Consider the following 21,373-nt stretch of genomic DNA (forward strand, 5'->3'; position numbering starts at 1 on the left):
GGTGGCAGAGCCCACATCCCACTGGATGCCAGACAAGGCTTTGCCAATGCTCTGTGCAACGGCATTAACAGTTCACTGACCCGACTGGCCATACTTCACCAGCTGCAGCACAGTATCACATTAGCACTTCACTAACCGAATCCCTTCCCTCATCTGTCCTTGCCATCTAACAAGCTACCGGTGTGCAGCAGAAATGCCTCAGTCTCTGCATACCCCCTCATACATGCTCTGTGATCCTTCAATTAATTTCTGTTACTCAAGTCTCAAAGTCAGCCAGGTCTTCCTGTACAAATAGTTCCACCTTCCTCTGCACTAACCGCACCTCTAGCATTAGTAACACACTCTTCTGTTTTGTAACAAGTCATGAAACCAACTGTTATGGCAGAGCTACACTAGTAACTTCACCACAGTGTGATAAACCTCATCTGAGCATACTATGGAGGTCCTCTTTGTCCTTCAGCTAACACCTAGGCCACCCAACTACACACATTTTAATCTAGACTTGCATCTTGGCTCCAGCTTATTCAATTTCTCAAATGTGTCACTGAAATCCGTATCTAGATCTGGATCCAGATCCAGCCTAGATCAGCATTTTCTCCTATCTCTTCATATTTCCAGGCTATTTAATTACTTTCATATACACTGTCAGATCACATTTTGAAAGACAAAAAAACCACAACAAATGCTGCCTCGATCACTGTGTTTAATATTCTCCATGCATAAGGTCACCAGACATGCAATTCCTTCTTCCAGCTCTTGTAGAGGTCCGGAGGAAAAATTATTTGAGTATTATGTGGATTATATTTTCTAATTTTCACTTGTTTGTATACATCGCCATCTCCAAACACCCCTGCCCACTGGATTCCTGACTTTATATTCCCATCCAGCATCAGTTTTATTTATATATTAGGAAAAGTACTTGTTTACTTTTGAGAAGTATGTGTATGATTTCCCCTTTTGTTTAAAAAAAACCTTTATCCTTACAGAAAACAGATGCAATGCTTTTGTTCTTGGTTGGGGTTTTTTTTACATTAATTAAAACAGTTAAAAAGAGCCTAAACAAAGGCCACTGTCTTCACAATACTTCCAACATCCACTCAAAGGATGGCATTCAAAGTGACTTACAGAAAAGTGACTCCCCTTTAGAGAACTACAGCTTATTTATTTGAAAAATAGGTAATTGATAGAAAGTAAAACTGTGCAATGCAGAAAGGTTGACAAAGGGGCAACACTTGCTCTACCAACCAGCAACCAGGTACACGTTTACAAAACGTGTCATGGCAGTCAAGCAGGAACACAACTTACACACAGAGCCAGGCCCAAGAGATGCCCTTCCAGAGCAAGAGAGAGAAGGAATTTATCACATAGCATTGTGCAAGAATATGGCAGAAAAAAAAGTAAAAGGAAGTAGAGAAAGTTGAGGCATCATTTGGGGATTTCTGCTAGCTCTCTTAGGGAGCAACAAGGGAAGTGTACCGAGTAAACCTGGAAAGAGCCTAGAATGCACAGTTGTCATAAATAAAGAGCAACTCTCAGGTGCCCAGCTCTGCTTTAGCAGTGTGTTTGAAGTATGGGAGTCAAGTCACTTTAAACCAGACTATAACAGAGGAACATAACCTGAAACAATCTCTTTCTGCAGATAAGCAAGGCTTCCTTTATACATCACTATCTATAAATAGTGATAACAATCATCAAAATGAGATAGTAAACCAATTCAAATATACATTACTGAGGAATGCAGTAAAAAAAGTCTCGCTAACTAGGAAAAAAAAAAAAAGAGAGAAATAAAATACCTGCACATGCATTTCTACGCACAAGATTTGTAAGAAAGTATCAAGATGTAATACATGTAATAATGCTTACCGCTTGTCTTAAATGTGAAGAGACTTGTAGATAATGGTCCCCTGCACAGAACAAAAGATTAAGATTTTTGTGGTAGTCAGTGAAGAAAACTGAAAGAGTCTGTCTTCAATTTCTTTTTCTTGTCTGCTTGCTACTGAAACCTATGCGCATAAATGCCTGAACAAGCACTTCCCTATTAATGTAACACTCCCTGCCATCAAGCTGCAGCGTCTTCAGCACCGACACTTTTTCAACTGACATCTAGTCCAGATATACCGAGTTACAGGCTTTCAAACAAACATCCATCCAGAAAATGGGAAGACTTCATTAAAATGCTTCCCTTTCAAATTAAGCTAATCATAATAACAAGACACGGTCTCCTCTGACTGCTCTCATTCCTGGGACTTCTGAAATAAAATGAGAGTCTTTTCCCTGCAACTAAAAAGTTGCCATTAAATTATTACTTTTCCACAAACCACTATGAATTTATGGTCATGCCACACATTTTGCAAGATAAAACCTCCTCGCAGAATTTGGAAAATTAATCTTTATAATCTAGAGGTTAAAAATATCTGGTAAAACAATCACACCACGGCAAAAGAGCATTTTGAGAATCTTACAGAAGAGAACCTATCCACAGAACAGCTCCACTAGCTGAAATTCATCCTGCAACGGGACACTACCAAGATCTAGGGTGCTAAAGAAAAAGAGAACATGGGAAGTATACTTACACTTTTGAGGTGACATTGTTAGCCAGGGAGCCTTCATAGTATGGAATGCCCTTGCTGATTACAACATTGATTTGGCCACCCAGCGTATCTGACACGACGCCTGCATGAACACCAGCCATACAAAGTGATGATGACTTGAAGAGGGGGGGAAGAAAAATTTAACACTACGTTGTAAAAAAATTAAATACTATACTGTATATTGTAAATGCTACATTGTCCAGTTAGTCTTTGTTATTCTTACATGAAGATACTGTTCTTATTTAACTGTTATCTCCATTATTTAGAAACCATTCATCTTTGATTTATTATAGAATTTATACAAACAGAAGGTCCTACATTTCACTGTGTCCTCATCCAGATATATTTGGAATGTAACTCTTGTAATTAAATAAGATCAAACAAATTACAAAGGTGAATCAGTTTGAAAAAGCCAGCCAGCCAGACTTTCAGTCTACAATAAATCTATCACGTTAGACAACAGAGTTCAATACATTAATACATAGGAAACCCTTTAATAGAAAGCACACTGAAAGGTGTTTTTTTTTCCATTTTCTCACAATTAAGGAGTGATGCACTGCAGATTTCATAGCTTTTAGCTGATGGGTTATATATTTTATTTTAATTCATGGTTAAATATGGTTTAGCCACCCAGCACTCTGATCCATATAAACCCACAGTAATACATGAATACAATATAAACCCACAGTAATACATGAATACAATTAATTCTAAAGCAGCCGATTACCTAGGTTATACAGAATCAATGGAGATCAGTTATGCAAAAAGTTTTTGCAGGACATCCTGTTCTTTCCTTCTCTCCCTGAACGAGCGTTAGCCCAGATCCACTAACAAGTGTCACAGTGGCGCTGCCATCTCGCTGGCTTGCAGGCCAGCTGCGCCACAGAGAGCAGGGCTGACTCACCACGCTGAGACCTTCGGATGCACCACAGAGGGAGCAAAGCAGGACACCTCTATCTCCTGGACAAAAGCTAGCCCAGGAGATCTTCTCCAGCTGGGAACCAAACCCTTCTGGGCTTAACCAAGAAACACCCTAGTGCTCAGGAGCAGAGAAACAGTCCAGTTCCAAAAGAAGTTTAGCAGCAGCGGCTTTGTACCATGGCTTCTGGGAGATCACTGGCTGCAGACAGTGCAACGGGCACAGAGAGCTATTCACAGGCGTTCCTGCAACGTGCAGCACTGCGATATGCACAGGCACGTTGCATTCTGCAGCCCCTTGATCATAACCGGTGAGACAGGGATCAACCTGAATTTTAGATCGAGTGGGCCCAAGCTGTCTGTGAAGGACCACCTGGGTTATCTCCCAACATACTTCCCAGAAACCATATTTAGCTTCTTATTACTAGTGTGGTATCCCAATGCAGACTTGCTCAAGTCAATAAACAATAGATGATGCCTGCAGATTTTTATTTACTGTTAACACTTGCTCCCCCAAACAAAGTCCACTGCTAGCTGTCACTACTAAACGCACTTGCTGCACTGCTCTGCCAGCCAGCCCACTGGGTGCTACAGAGCCTCACCACAATTCTTTCCGAAGGAGTCAGCAGGTCCTTTCCAGAGAAGGAAGGCTTCATAGATGATTTTTTTTTCTTTCTCACATTGTTTTAAAAACAGAACAACATTCTCCGTTGTGGCTTCTTTAGAAAGAATTACATGGTGCAGCATGCCAGGATGCCCCTGTATCTCAAGCTCACTGGCAAAAATACCTGCTGACCAGACTTCTCCAAAAATAACTCTCCACAGTATATTCACACATAAAAACTTTAACCCTACTCCCCAGCTCTCAAACATCCCAAAAGCTTTCTAAATAAATGTAATTGTGTCTTGCTCATGCACACAGCTCCCCCTTCCTTTCCTACTTTCCCCTGAAAGTAAGAGCATGGGATTCTCTCCCCTCCCTGCTCACCAGATGTCAGCAATGAGAGGTCCAAGTCAGCGGCAAGGACTTGGTCACATAGAAAAGAACCAAGACTTAGGGTATTTTTAAAAGCAGCAAGCAGCTGCTGATCATTTGAAAGAGATGCAGGAGAAATCTCTACCTGTAATTTGGTCTGCAGTGCTGGACAATTTGATTTCTTTCCACACAGCTTGACTTCTGGGAAATTATCTGCTTTTTTATTCGGAGCAATGAAGTACACAAAAAGAAAGCCACAGGACATTATTTCCTAACGTTTCCTTTTTCCTCTATAAAAAACAGTTTTTCCAGATTTTGGCAAAAAAATTCCCAGCAAACAGGACTCCTACAGATGCTGCAAATATGTTTGATAGAAAAACAACTCCATCTTGTTACTAGCTACAAAAACTATCTTGCAGCCGTTTCAATAAGAACTCACTGTGGACCAGATCATATAACACAGTTATGCTGTGGTGACATTTATACAATGGGTAATTATTTAAGCAGGTAGCCTAGGATTTACAGATATTTGAGAAAAGATCATCAGAGAGGCACACTTTGGGTTTGTATTTAATATTAAAATCTTTGCTTACTAACATTTTAAAATTGTCTTTCCTCTGTGCTAGACCTAATGGCTTATTAAAAGAATATTTTAAGATCACAGAATCAGAGAATGGTTTGGGTTGGAAGGGACCTTAAACATCACCGAGCCCCAGCCCCCCCCGCCATGGGCAGGGACCCCTTCCCCCAGCCCCGGCTGCTCCCAGCCCTGTCCAGCCTGGCCTTGAGCCCTGCCAGGGATGGGGCACCCACAGCTGCTCTGGGCAGCCTCTGCTGCCAGCACCTCACCACCCCCACACTGAACCATTTCCTCCTCACAGCTGATCTAAATCTCTGCTCTTTCAGTTTAAAGCCACCACCCCTGGCCCTATCACTACATGCACCTGTACAAAGCCCCTCTCCATCCTTCCTGTTGGCCCCTTCAGGTACTGGCAGGCTGGTAAGGTCTCCCTGGAGCCTTGTCTTCTCCAGGCTGAACCACCCCAACTCTCTCAGCCAGTCTCACAGGAGAGGTGCTCCAGTCCTCTCATAAATACAGAGGTTTACTGTAATTTTTTACTACATTGCTGGAAAAATAATAATAACTTTAAAATAAACAAAACAAACACTATCCAGTCCTATAGCAGGTATGCTAATCCAGTTGCAAAAGCTTACATCAGAAAAATTGTGCAGGTTTTTGTAGTGTTCTACGTAAATAGTACATTATTAAAGATTTTCATTTTATAGAACTATTACAGTATGAACTCTGTTTTGCAAATAGTTTTATAGCTGCTGAGTATAAATATTATTTCATCTATCATGTTGTAATAAAAAATTAAGGTAACCATGAGATTAAACCACATCATTAAAAAACTGGTTTTCTCTTTATGAATCTGAATTTCCCAACCTGAGAAAGCCAACAAAAACAAAACAGGAAATAGAAAACAATATTTTGATCAATTCACCCTTCTCAGCAGGCCTTACAAAAACACTTGAGTCTTTACTTCACTACTTAACTCCTTGGAGATGGCAACATCTGAGGCACCAGCCATTCACCAGCTGTGCAAAAAAGTGAGCACCATGCTATTCACTTCAGGACATACAAATTCCAGAACCCAAGCAGCAGAACTAATGTGAACAACTACAATTGACTTGTAATTATACACTGCGTGTTTTATCAAAATTCATGTGAGCCCACAGTATTTTTACTTACGTCTCTGTATCCATGGGGAATAGTGCCTGAAATATCAGCAAAAGGAATCACGCATCCAGCTGGACAGTACTTACTGGAAGAGAAGAAAATATCAAGTAAATATATGCATGCAACTACAACACTTACAACATTATAGAATAGTCACTATGTTTTTGATCTACAATGCGCTGTTATCATTCGTATATCACTATTTAAGGATACATCCTAATGGAAGACGTATCAAATCAGACAAAAAAGTACTCAGGAATAGAAGTACAGAACAGACTTGAAAAAGTTGAGAAAAGTTGAAAGTTCCAGTCTCAATACAATAAATTAATAAAGCCAGCATTTTATAACATAAATACTGCATGGCTTCTTTAAACTGAAAGTCATGTAAGTACCAATATTAATTAATTATATTTTATAAATAAGAGATTTGCATATCTATTTATTCTGCATCTTTAAGTAACACATATGAAAAGTAATGCTCTTTTATAACAGCTCCTGGCAATGCTTTGATAGCAAAAAACTGGCAAAATTCAGTTAATACTACTAGCTCCTGAAAAGCAAGAGGCAAGATGTCTGCACCTCTGATGCAAGCCCATGTTCGTGTTCTTGTGCCATTTCAAATTGCACATACAAAAACTATCAGACCTTCAAGATTTAACAATGAGCTGGAGTAAACTATTAACATCTTCACTGCAGTTCAACAGCAGTTGAAGCAATGTTGCAGGTACCATGAAAATAGTGGGATTCACAGACTTCAGCACATGTTGAATAAGGCCAGAACCTACAATAAGAAGCCTATTTTGAACTTGGGGAAATGAAAGAGAAAGGCAAAGGTTGCACTTTGAAACATTTAATAATGCCGGGGCTGAAGTTCTCCAGAAAGTGTATTTATGTACTTCACAACAGTCTGCAGCTTTAAACACTGTCCCTGCTTTAGATGGAAACGGAGAAGGATAAAACATGGAAATGGCCTGTTTCCCCCACCAGAAGGTACAGCATTTTATGTCTCCACAGAATCTCATTAATTCACACCAAACTGTGAAATGGGTTTGTAATTTTTAACACATTTCACAGTTTAGTGCTCCTTAAGTAACTGTAATAGGAATTGCAGTATTTAAGGTGTATACCTGCTGTAATATAGGTTTCTAAAAGCAATATTCTTTCTATGTGAATATTGGCGCTTTTGTGTTAGTGCAAATTAACGAGGCTCTACTGTATGCTGCACATATGTAACAAAAACAGGAAAGAGAGAGAGGGAGGAAGGAGGAGCGCAAATGTCAAAGTTATTTGGCTCTAACCCTAATTAGTTTGTTTCTTAGGTTCTCCGGACAGCCAATTTTCAAGCTGCATCAGGTATAAGTAACAGAGGGAAGCAGAAACATTAAAATGACATCACTAAAGAGACTGGGGGGAAACAGGTAAAAGTCAGTCTTACTTGAATTCTGGTTCGGAAAATTGACTTGCATTGTCTAAACAGGTAATTAGGTCTGGAAAGAAAAAATGTTAGGTCAAGAGGATGATAAAGACAATAAGTTTGAATATGCTTCCTCAAGTGCACAAATATATACATTTGAGCCTCTGTGGCTTAAACAAAAGATTCAGAATGAAAAAAACTACATTCCTACTAAATTTTCTTGCAACAGATTCGGTATTACAGTAGAACCTTGATAATTTGGCTGAGTAACTGGGAAATCACTGAGAATGTGACATAGACCAGAAGAGAAACACAACAAAAAACATTTTCTGTGCAGCTTAATTTTGATTTATAGCTATAGTGCAGAGATCCTAAGATAATTCAGACACACAAACATACGATCTTTCCATAAAATTAAGTAAGTTGACTAAACAGGCCTGTGTTTTCAGCATTTAACAGTCCTACAGCACTGAAACCAGGCAGCACAGGGAATAAGCTATTAAGAGCCATGTTACTGGCACCCATGACCAATATCTCACATTTCACATTTCTCTCTGCTGTGTTTCAGCACACACAGTCTGAAACACACATACAGAGAAAAGCATCAGGAAAACCACAAAATAAAAATTAAAAATTAAAACTCTTTATCTGCTCTTTTTAGCATTACTTCCAGAAGGGGTCTTCTCAAGCCTTTTGCCTTGTGAAGCTGTTGCTGGCAATCCTTCATTTCCTTCTGGACCACGTAAGTCACACACCTTTACAATGAGTGGAAGGAGATGCAAAACAAATACAGCAACCTCTTTCAGAGGCCAGAATAACCAAAACCACATAACAAACAAGAACTGGCAAAAAGACTAAAAAGTAGTCAGCAGATGATATAATTAAAGAGCTGAGGGATTTTTCAATACTGTTATTGAAATAAAATTTTCTGTGAGGTTGGTCTGTATACAATATATAAATCTCAGCAAGAAAACTTGTTAGTTATCTGCCAGCTTGACTAGTACCTGAAAAAATGTATTTTGTCCTTTATCTGAAGCAGTTCTTTCATTCGTAAAGATAACTATGACTCTTCTTCTGCTATCCAAGGTAAGCTTCGATACCGTTTCTTTAAAACTACAGCAACTTACAGTAACTGCCGGTCTCACTTCCTATGCAGAAGTATCAGGAAGACTGCATTCAGAGTCTTCATTTTTAGAAGTTAATTTGCGAGGTCAGGGGAATAAATAAATGAGTTACGTGTTTTTATGAGACAGCTCTGATTTTACCAGCACAGAAAAATTACCAAATAAATACCTGATTTGTCAGTGGTTGAATAAGCTGCAAGAAATCCACGTCCAGAAGTGTGTGTTCCACTCATGAACTGTACTGTGACTTCATTACTTTTTGAAGTAATTAAACCATCCATTTGAAAGCCAAACCCACAGTATTTTCCTATGGAGAGAAGAGGGAGACAGACCAAAACCAACATACATAATAGGCATCTTATTTCAATTGCAGTGTAAGCTCACATTACTGGTGTATATTCAAAAACAAATCCATGTGCGTGACATGAAATGATGTCATCAGTGTCCATTTAAGGCAAATGGAAGAATATGGGTACCACATTTGTCACTGTCAGCAGGTAAGAAACTCTCATACCCTTAACACGTGCAAATAAATGTGACCTTATCCCATTCACCTCTAGCCATGCATAACTCTCACAGCCAGTTCGTCAAAGACTGTGAGAAATCTGTTAGGGAATGGGATCAAGTTAGGGCAATAAGAATCACCTATAGAAGCAAATGAGAAAAAAGCTCTTCTCCTCCCCCAGCTGTTGGGGCACTTCTTTATCGTTTACTATTTCATGGTTTCTGTCAACTGCTTTTCTTCATTTAGGACAGCAGCAGGCATGACTCACGGCACTTCAGCATTAAGTATATGCAAGTACCATCAATATAAACTGCCAGTTGGTTCACTTTCTGGTTTGCTGCACCTATAAAACCTGAGAGGTTCTGCATCTGGATACTTCTCTTGCCATCAAAAATTATACATTTTAAACTGAGATGCTGGAGTCTGCAGATGCTGACAGTATTTGCACTATGAAGTCCCACAATTACTGCCAAAAGTCTTTACCTGGATGAATGTCTGTTAAATGCACCCAAGTCAATAGGGAATTCTGCACTTCTACTAATTAGAAACTTTAATAAAACACTGACCATTTTATTAACCTGTTAAGAAAAAAAAGAAAAACCAAACCTGTTCTATAGGCTCCCTTGATCACTCAATACTGTAAACCATCTATAACACTATTTAAGATTCTGCACTGGATAATCGAAGTGGATAATCACCAGCAACAAATGACACTGCGTATGTTTCAGTCTAACATTAATTTATTTGCTTTCTTGAGCATAAGTATGTTATATCATAAAACACCAAAAAAAAGAAGCCAGGCTCCCTTCTCAACTAAAGGCAAATTACGAAACTGAACTAGAGGGAGTGGACTAACACTGTACTGCAGGAATAGTTCTTAACAAATACAATGCAACACAAATATAACATGCATGTCAAATTCCTTTAAAAAGTGAACTGCACTCTCAAATACTGATCAAATAAATTTAAAAATTAGAAATACAAATTCCTATCATTATTCAAGGCTTTGTAAATGTTGCTTATTCATATATTTTTGAACAAAGCAAGAGTATATTCTAATGAAAAAAGAGAAAATAGATTTTACAATACTTCAATGAAATTTATAATATTATACAAATATAACCTTACCTCAACTCACCACTTAAACTGGTTATCAGCAACAGATACAAAGAAATAAGTTCTCTTTTACCAAATCTCCATATTGACCCTATGTTCTGCTCCAAGTCATGTTTCAATGATTAACTGCATTTATTATGATGAACTGCGTAATTTTTTCAACTACCACTTTTATTCTCCTTTGTTTTTTAAGTTTTGTTTTGTTACACAATTGACCAGAATGAGACTCCTCTCAGGGTAGATCAGAATGTCCTCAAGAAACCATATCTCCTCTTCTTTGACAAATATACAGGGCAAGACATTTAAATCTAGCTTGCCTGAACTATCCAGTGCTGCTAGTACCATGGAGATACAGCCTTTGACAAACTGTAGACTGATGCACTTTATGATGCATGGCAAGACATACTTTTGAGACTATGAATCATTTTTCTAATTCTTCACTGGCCTCTCACCAGATTTTTAGCAATCTTTTTAAAAAGCAAGCACTAGAAATGGACAAAACATTACTGTCATGACACCTCAGTCAATGGTACGTGCAGAAGATGTAATTTCTCTATTTTGTCTGTATTTAGGCATTGAATGACCCCAAGTACTTTTGTACAACAACACTGCATCAGGAGAGGGAATTCCCACAGCAGCTTACATTCTCTGCTCCTGTAGGTCTAGCATTACACTGCATGTACTAAATAAGTAAATCTGACTGTAGACACACAGTGATTGGACTGTGATGAAAGCTAATAAAAACTACCTCTAGATCTTACTTAAACTAGAGACAAATTTCAAACCAAGGATTTGAATATTCTTTTGTTTTATTGGTAAATATCGAAAAGGCTTGGAATTAGAACTAGCCCTTAAAAGCTTCATTAGAAACCTCTGTCGGTGAACTAACCCACTAACAACTTTTTAATCTAATCAGCCAATTTTTAAGTAATTTTGCGTTAAAGTAGGTATCACTGAATTTCAGATTTTACGTAATACAAGTATTTTAACATTAGATCATGCTAGCAGTCTTGAATGAAAAAACTTAGGATAAATCCAGATTTCTTCCAAACAAATTCAGGTCACTGTTTAATCCCTCCAGTGTTTGTTGCTTCAAATATGAACATTCAAGAATCTGCATCATCTGTATCTGTCAATGTTAATATCACTGTTTGTTCTGTGATTTAATTTATTTAAAAGTAGAACAACACACATATTTGTTCAACATACCATGCTACTACACAAGCTGGGAACAGCTGAAAGTCAAGAGAAATAAATGAAGTAGAAAATTTACTTGAAACCATTAAGTCACTTTTACAAGTGAGTAATAGACTTATCAGAACTCAATGTTCCTTGCCATTTAAGGACTGCAGTGTTTCCTATTTTAGGCCAAGTGTGGCTCAACTACTCCAAGCACATACTGATTTTCACACACGCTTACCTAGGAAACAGTTGGAAAAGAGGATTAAAAAAGCTAACATTCCACTAGCCTCTTTATAAAAAGACTCAGTGTAGCAGAATTAGCATTTGAGTTGCACAAAAACAATCCTGGTGAAGTAAATCTCTCTTTCTGTCTCTCTGCAGATTAATTTTATTTTCTTTCCTAAAGCTTTAATCTGCACAGTAACAACTAATTTTGCTAAAAGAAGAATGACAATTTGTTTTGAGTTTTATGGAAAGTAACCACAGGGGTCTTAAAAGCCTACATATACCTTGATGTAGATGATAATGTCACACTGCTATTTGAAAAAAACCCTGCCGTACAGTCATGAGATTCACTTTGTCCTCTAAAGAGGAGAAAAATTAAACTATGGACATTATCAGAAAATGGGGGACACTTGAACTACACAATTTTTCAAGCCTGACATCCTTTAATCCTGGCAGTATTATTAGCTCAAATCAGAGCGATTCCATATAAAAAGAAAAGCATTTCAGTTAAGATATATATGATCCTCATAGTTTTGCATCTCCCTCTCTGCTGCTTACAAGAACTTCACAGACTACTGAAGATGTCTGAGAAAAAACAAACCTTACAGTTAAATTTCCTTTGAAAATCTGAAGAATCAAAGATTATTTTAGGATCTGTGTTGCTTTCAGCATCTAGTTGTTGTATGCACGAACTAAAGGTAGGATGTTCTGCTATCATTATTACTCATCTTTTTTTCAGCACATTTTTAGGATATAGGAATTGTGTCAAGAAGATATGTCCACATACGCTTTAGTAACAGTAAACCAAATGCAATTATTTAAGAATTACATTAAGAATACTCTGGCGTTCTAAACAAAGAGTTCATCTGCTGAGCAATAATGGTAAGCATACTTGAAATGGGCATGTCACCAGAGAAAAAGAAAACAGATTACTGTTTTCTTTACCTCTTTATTTTTATATAGTTACAGTTGCACCTGTACTCCCTCTCTGCACTGAAGACCCCTATAGCATATAAGAGAATCTTTCCTTAGCTATGCTTTCTAGAAGTACTACCAGTAGTAAATTTATTAAAACTGGTCCCTGATGGCTGTTTTTCTCATGAGGTGAGGTACAGAGAGCACTCCTCACAGTTTTGCTGTGTTTCCTTGATACAAAGTTCAGGAAAAACACAACTCTGATTACAAAATTATTAAAATCCCTTTCTTTACCTTATTTGAGATTCCTGTAAATAATGAAAATTTCCTTCTTTTCATCACTTCTCATAAGACTCACAACCCACACTGTACAAAGCAGTGCATGATGTATTCAGACAAGGTCATACCCTGCCCAATATCAAACTGAACGGTTACAGTTTTCCAGGGCTACAAAAAAAAACTTAACACCTAGTAGTTACTCTATGCTCAGAGCACGTAAACAAGGAGAAATTTAAAAAGTAAGAAAAGTAACAACAGTATATCCAAGTTCTTTACAAGGCAATAGCTTTCAAACACCAACAGTAAAAGCGCCTACCTATCTCTGCCCTTGTGGGGCCAATCCCATTGTGAACTCTTAAGTAACTGGAATGACAAGAATCCGAGTCATCAATATCAAAATCACCAAATTTGAGCTGAACTCGCTGCCCAGGCTTTACACGAATTTCCCATTCACAAACTGTGCTGTTGGGAGAGGTCTGTGGGTAGTTTATCGAAGCAAGAGTTCCACTTTCAGGGCCCAGAACGGTGTGCCCACATCCATCACCTGCAAAAGAATAAAAACAAATCAGCAACACGAGTTCATCTTCGCAGCTTCACTGGCAATTTCATCATCCTGTTTTTTAGCAGTGGTGTAAGATTTGCTGGTTTCTTAACCATACTAATCATATTGCAAGAAAACTCCAGGGTAAGTCACATGCAGATGAAACAGCTATTGTGAGAAAATAACATTCAACCAATGTTGCCTAATGTTTAGCTTCTCATCACAGGTGATCAGAGAGCTGCTACAGCTTCCTCAACCATACAAAAAATCCTCCATAATTACTTAAGAAATTGCACAGTTAGTACAGAAAGTGTCCCTGCTATCTCACGTTCCCTCAAAACCTATGTACAGAAAAAAACACGTTCTGAAAAGGAAGGAGAAACCCACTGATAAAACAAAAGCACATCAGTTGTTTTACTTCTTGCTGTACCCACAGCATAATGAAAAAGAATAAAGACAATGGAAAGCAAATACTCTACTGAAAATAACTGCCAGGCCTGACTATCATCAAACTGTTGGTGTGCTGTTTTCTAATATAGCACAATTTTAACACTGTAGTTAATTTTTTACAGTTCTTTAGAGGCCATGCTAGTTTTTTCTGGATTTGTACAACATATTGATTACAAATTATAATAAGCCCTCTACCTAACATTTGAGTATTAATTTTAAACAGTAGTAACAATGCTAAAGACAACTTATTTAACAAGTGGGAAAAAACCAGCACAAATTGTGTATTCTCAAAATCAAACTATAAAGAGCAAACCCATAAATCTATTTACTCAGCTAGACATTAATTCCCCCCAGTACGTAGTAGAAGAAGCTTAAGAGTATCTGGGCTGTTTTGGAAATCAGAATGTTCTTTACAGAACACTGGCCATCACTGGCTCTTTATAAATCAAGATGAAACAAAGTATTCCTGAGCATAAAGGCACACCCAGCAGAATTAATACCTCCAGTAACCTAAGCCCCAGAAAATAAGCCTTGTAACATTTCAGGTTTATTTTTGTAGCACCGGAGGCTAAAAAGCCTATTTATTGAATTTAGTCTCATGAAAAGAGTATGCCAGGAACAGCATCATGAAAGTCTGGAGATCTTTTGAAAAAGACCTGTACACACTATCCTAAAAGCAATGAGGACCTTTCAGGATCTTCAATAAAGTAACATAAGCAAAAATAGCAAAGTCAAAAATCAGGTTAGATATGCTGCTAAAAAATGTCTTTTACACCACTCAAAATACATGTATTAACTGTAGGTCCATTCCACCCTTCAGAATTCATGCCTGTGTATAGTACTTCCCAAGTGATTATAACCGACTTAACATTATGTCAAAATCCCGCACTCCAGAAGTTCACAATGCTCAACATAATTTGTATCAACAGATGTTTGTTTTGTCAGCTAGAAGTCAGTCAAAGTGTTTCCTACCATATACTAGCATATGTAGTTCCTCTGCTAAACATGAAAGGTAAGCTTAGCTTTAAGAACAAAAACTGTATACATATTTAAGAATTTTAACTAACCTATTCTCTTTATAATCTGAGCACACTGACAAATAGCTGCATGTTGTAAAAGCTAAGTGCTGCTTGTATATACAGAATCACAAACAGATGCAAACTGCAGCTTTTTTTTTCTTGCTAGCAGTTTTGAAGCAAAATGAGGCATCTTCTTTGGAAAGGGAACTAGAATAACTGTTTCAGTAAAATCAAAATTTCTATTTGAAAAGCTGTTGCTTAGACATGTTTTTTCTTCATCCAGTTTTAGCAATTTACTTTAAAATGCTTTGTTCCATCCCATCACAAGTATTATTTCCATTTGGGTGACAGCTGAGAAATCACTTTCTTAGATTACTGCTGTTCTAATACGTGAGGCACAATTGCCCAATGTTACAAACAAGTAGCTTAAACCACATGTCTTGAGTATCACTTTAATCCTGGTTTCTTTCCAAAGACATGTTATAAAGCTAAGAGTAAGTAAAAGATTTATCATTGAAAACCTCTAGGGGTTTGGTTTACTAGTTAGTAAACATTTAAATGTCAGATTCCTTATTAGTCACAATATGATTAACAGTCAAGAAAAATACTGATTTCTTTGCTAGTAAACTGGGGTTTTTTTGCAAGCAAGTACTCACATACATTACGAAACGCATGGAAGTTATTAACAACAATCGAAACAACAAATATATACTAGGCCTGTATTTATGGTGATATTTATGGCTAGTATTTCAAAACTCTTTATACTGCAGACATGTAAAATTAATTTTCAACATATGCAGCAGTCAGGTTTAGGTTACGTCTTAAATGCAACAAGCCAGTTAAGCAGTTCTCTGCATTTCCTAACTTGTGACAGCAGTAAGCAACCATTTACTCATGTACGGATTGAAAACATTATGCAGATACACTAATAAAGTGGCTTTTTGAACATGAAATCATAATAGCTTTCACCTGTACAGGGCAGATAAATTGTTCTGAGTGCATTTTAAGGAAATGTTTATGCTATCTAGAATACTTGATAGTTAATTATTTCTCATTTCAATGGGCCTGTTATTGCAATGCAGTAACCACACAAATGCTAGTTCTTACAGCCAGGAATACCAGTAACACACACGATTATGCATTTCTGATTCTTCCCCACACTTTTGCATCTTAAGCCTATGCCGCTGGAAGGTAAAGACAAAGGAGAGCTCAGGTATCTTCTTTGATCCAAATTGTACTTAAATTGTAAACTTCTCCAGTTAAAAGCAGAAAAGATCATGCCTAACATTCATTTAAACCTCTTATTCACTAGTTTGCTGTTCAGCTGTCTCAAGCATAAAACAATACCGGCACTACATTTGTATGACGAACAGGGTACACCCTTCTGATGAGAAAAGCGAAAGAACTCCAGAAACAACCTCACACACACATTTAGGAGATAAAATGCAAATAAAATAAGTTTTAAAAAGACACTGAGACTTTTCTTTTAAAGATGCATCACTAAGAAATGTCAAATTTCCCCTTGTAGCTTGAAACAATCAGTCATGTTCCCAGTGGCTAGATAGAAAACCTTACTAATCTGTCTCACACAATTTAATGGAAATGCAAATTTCAAATCTCCCTTTTGCTGAAGGCATTCTTGAAAACATGTGAGGAAAAATACTCCTCTAACCCATCCACATTAAAGAACCTGTTGTCAAATCATACTAGAAAGAAATGGAAAGGAAAAATGTTGTGCTGAACTGCATCTGCAGCATTGTTGTACTATGAAGCCAATTTTTAAAAGTAGTTAATTCTGGCTGGACATTTGAGAACTCATTTTGTTGTGTGTTTCACTTAGGTTAGTGATAGCAGAAGTGCCAGACACATCATGCCTGAAGAATTTAAAGATTATCATTGCATGTCCAACATGCAATAACAGATAGTCTGCCAAGTGCAGCAGCAACATCATTCAGGAGCTATTTGGAAATTTCTAAAAATCACATCTCCAGTGAAACTTGCAGAAGAACGAAACCTCATGTTATTTTATTGGTACTATAAAAGGGTAGCTCTTGAGCCTCCCTATGTAAGTGGTGCTTCATCATTTCTGCCAAAGTTGCACAAATACCACTGATCAACTCCAGAGATATGTGTGTGTGTGTGTATATATATATATCTCCTGCATCAGGGGAGCAATCTGCAATACTCAGCAATTTCTACAATAAAAAGAGAAAGTACAATTTTTTGCGCTACAGCCACTTATATAGGAGCATTAGCTACTTCATTTGCAAGTCATTAAGTGCCACTGAATCTTTTGCTCCTATTAATCTGTATGCATGAGTGTGGAATATCTGAGAACACCTAGAAGAGACAGACATCAATGCCTAAATCAATTATTCCTGAATGGGTTGACAGTTTCTGTTGTCAGTACACAGCTAATGACTCTCCTGCTTTCTTTCAGCCTTCTCTGTCACACAACAGACCTAATGCACTTGCAGAACAGAGAAAGCTCTTCACAGTAGCATCACATCACTTGCACATACATTATACCTGACATGTGCTGGAAGGTCTGCAGATGTGCATTGAATTTCACATGTCCTGAGGACCGTGTTCATACCAAACATGAATAAGCTCAGCTCTTCACCAAAATGTGTGTTGGAAACATGGGTGCCTCAAGCAGGGGGCAGAGGCAAGCAGACTGCTGTTGTCAGGAGAACCATTCATCTCTTCTGCAGGCGCCGTCGAGTGCAGTCTGGATGAATTATCCTGACAGATTTCAGGTGACCCCCCGGCCTGTGGCACACTGATGTCTGATGCGATCATGCAAATGATTTAAAACCATTTCTCATACACAAGTTCTTTACATCAACAAAATACAGAACTCGAACCAGTACAAACATACCAAAGTGCACTGGGTAAGAAGAAACTGTCAAATTTAATAAAATGAGAGGATACTGCACATGCAGAAGTGGGTGCTAAGTACTCTAATAATACCCACAAAAAGATTAATTATTCTTCGTAGTTGTTGGAGTCAATTAATCAGAACTTTTCCCCCTGAAATTGGCTGCTGTTAGTGACTGCTAATCTTGTTCTCACTACCAAAACACATTGAAAAGTAATCTTTAAGACTAGAGGATGCTTTCCCATTCCTTACTTGGAGAAGAGAGAATGATAAAGACATCAGACAGTTTAAGATTACAGTCTGTAAGGCATAACCAATGCATATCAAAATGCTGATCTCAATTTTAACACATGGCACTGCCTTTTGAACAGACTCAATTTAACCAGTGGGTTTCCTGAGAAGATTGTACATATGTAAGTTAGGATTTTCTTTAAGTTTGTGACTATATACAGGATGTAATTAACTCTTTCTTAACGAAGTAAAGGTAGAATCAAATCTAAGTAAAGGTAGAATCAAATCTAAGTAAAGGTAGAATCAAATCTAAGTAAAGGTAGAATCAAATCTAAGTAAAGGTAGAATCAAATCTAAGTAAAGGTAGAATCAAATCTAAGTAAAGGTAGAATCAAATCTAAGTAAAGGTAGAATCAAATCTATTAGAGTTATGTAAGCAAGAAGATGTTTTAAGGCATTTAATTTCACTGCAAATACACAACTACCTCTGATTCAATGCACTGATGTAATTCCTCCTCTTCTGTTCAGTTCCTGTGCTCTTTCCCACTTTTTATCAGTGTGTCCCTAAGAGACACTGCATCCACTTTTTGCTTTTCTCAGTGTGGGCAAGAAAGTTTACACAACCAACATAACAATCCATGATTAAGAAGCAGGAATGAAGACCACTGAGACATCAAATTCTAAACAGCTTGTTCAGGTATTTCCAAATGTCCTTATTGGTGTCCTCCAGACCCATTGCTTTTTCTACCAAAATCCACACAACTACATTCTTCAGAAGTAATCCGCTCCTCTGTCAGAATTAATTTTCTTAACAAGCCAACAAGTACACAGGCCACCTTCATCTTTATGTCCTTTATTTACCTCAGTAACACACTGGTTTGCACATTTCATCCCATTACAGATGTTTCACACATAAAAAATCCCACGCTTCCACAGGTGAGACCATAGCTCAATAAACACTTGAAGGCACTTTAAATTAGTGCAGCCACAGACAAAGGCAAGCCTTGTCTGCCTCTAGCTTTTGGTGGGCCACCCGGGTGGGGCGGGGCCACCCTTATCTCGGGCCCGGATTATCTGCTTGCTTCTGGTCACCCTCAGAAGGGTGAGGAAACCTCGGGCTGAGGAATAGGACAAAAGGTAAAGCACCACAGGCATTTTGCCTTTCACAACGTTGGCAGCTCAGTGCAGCGAGGGCCGGGGGCAGGACACAGCAGCCCATTCTTGCTCTTATAGCAAAAGTACACAATTTAAGATGCCGTTACAACAAAATTTTACTGTTTGCATCTACAATGCTAGCTTCATGCTAGGCTAGTGATAATTAGTACTTTACTATTTTAATCTGTACACACAGCTTTTCAATCACTATCTCTGGAAATGCAGTCTTTGCTTCCAGCCACTGAATTTTGCACAAAAGAGTAACATAGCCTTGCTAAATTTAACTTCCAAAATACAGTATAATTTTTAAAACAAATTAACTTAAATTCTTAAATCATCAGAGCAGATAAGCTTTTCTTCCTCTGCTATCATGTACTAACCTGACTACTTCAAAAAACCAGGAAAGATCAGCTGTACGAGACTGCTGCAGACCTTTTTCTTGCTGAAATCGGGAAAACGAGAGAAGTCCCCGGGGACAGCTATGACTTGCTTAAATAGTATGCAGGCAAAAGCAGCCTACAAAGACAGGCTAGCCATGGTGAAAAGTGATTTACGTGAGGACTCTCTAAGAGGGCTCTGTGTTCAATGACACATACTGCAGAAGCCCTCCTGATCTGCTGCCCATGCTGAGTCACAGTGACAACTTGTGTTGTACCTTGTCTTTTGTCTGGCACATGCAGCTTGCCCACTTCCGAAGACATATCATTTACTTAGCAATCTGCACCAACACTTTCATAAAAATAAACGCTGCTGTGCTTCAGTGCTTTAAGTGCTATGCAGCAGAAACAAAGCTGATGAAGGAAATTAAAAATAACACACAGGTGGTCACACAAAGCTCCATGAGAATAAGCAGCAGTCATGGTAAGAATAGGCTTCCAATCTCTTCTAAGGTCTTCAAACCCACCACCACACCAGGACCAAACGAAATTTCACAAGCCTTACATGTGTCAACAAAGAGGCAAAAAAATTCTCCAGATGACACCACAGTCATTTTCTTATCTCTTCTGTTACCTGTTGATAAATGGGACTACACCACCTACGCTGCAGATCCATGGTGGCATACATGAACACCAAACTCAGCAGTACCATCTTGACTTTTATAAAGAGCTGTGACTTCTCGCCCTAGCCACTGCTGGTGCTTGTCATACCTGTGTTGAGCTGCACAGCAGTTTTATACCCAGGTTACCTCCTTCTCTGCCTGTTCTTGAGTAAAGGTACAGGTATGCATCAACAGCAGTCTAACAGTCCCAGGAGCCTGTGCAATGGAGATAATGCAAGGTAGGGGCAGGGGGCAGAGGGTGAGACAGCAGCTGACAGTGGTAAAAATCATGACTGGCTACCATGGAATCAACAGAAGCCAGCAGGAAGGAAGCTGATGGGTTGGGTACCTGATCAAAAAACAGCAGGGCATCTAGATGCTTTCAAAAAGAAAAACTCAACAGCTGGAATTATTTGCATCCCGTAGTTGCACCAAGAAGTGACTTTAAATACCAGTTTCTAACCCTCTTTTAAAGTTTGTCATCCAACTGATGAAACAGTAACACTCCACATCCCTACACCAGTATCTCTGTCAGTGTAGGTGGCATACAGCATCATCTTGATTTCTAACACTGATTTTCAACTCTAATTGCAAAATTATGATGGGCACTGTCTGGAGTTTTCCCCCGTGAACAACATGGTTTCATTCTAGTGTAATGAAATATAATACAGAACCTATTCTAAAAGATAATTCATTCCTGATTTTGCCTTGTAGAGGTTCCCTTAAAAGGAAGGGTGATTTCACACTTGTGACCTTCTATAAATACAATCAATGAAACAAACAATATGTGCTACTGAAAAATAGGATGATTAGGAAGATAACAGTAAATATACACACTTCAGTCACTGGTGCCAAAATTTATCACAGAAATATAGCAAGATCATGTAGGAAGTCATCAGTGTGTGAAGCTCCAGTAAAAACGACCTGTGAACTTTAAAACTGCCCATCAGCTTTGCTGTAACTCCTTCAAGGCAAGAAAAGGGTGTCTTGTGTTACAGAACTGCAGACCCTGAAATCAGCTCTTCAAAAAATGAAGAGATAAAGTAATGAAAATGCTTTATTTGACGTTTT

The 21,373-nt window shown here is 38.2% G+C and overlaps 1 protein-coding gene across 1 annotated transcript in view; it reads right to left on the reverse strand.

The window, feature by feature from the left end:
• DCBLD2 (discoidin, CUB and LCCL domain containing 2) overlaps nt 1–21,373 on the reverse strand; it is a 46,518-nt gene that overhangs the window by 14,992 nt on the left and 10,153 nt on the right. Inside the window, exons 2-7 of the mRNA XM_055702026.1 lie at nt 13,303–13,530; nt 8,934–9,071; nt 7,662–7,713; nt 6,239–6,311; nt 2,574–2,707; nt 1,864–1,904 (exon numbers count right to left, since the gene is read on the reverse strand). Coding sequence (XP_055558001.1) covers nt 1,864–1,904; nt 2,574–2,707; nt 6,239–6,311; nt 7,662–7,713; nt 8,934–9,071; nt 13,303–13,530 — 666 coding nt within the window. The remainder of the gene's footprint in view (nt 1–1,863; nt 1,905–2,573; nt 2,708–6,238; nt 6,312–7,661; nt 7,714–8,933; nt 9,072–13,302; nt 13,531–21,373) is intronic.

Source organism: Falco cherrug, chromosome 2 (genome assembly GCF_023634085.1).
Source record: "Falco cherrug isolate bFalChe1 chromosome 2, bFalChe1.pri, whole genome shotgun sequence".
Classification (NCBI taxonomy): Eukaryota; Metazoa; Chordata; class Aves; order Falconiformes; family Falconidae; genus Falco; species Falco cherrug.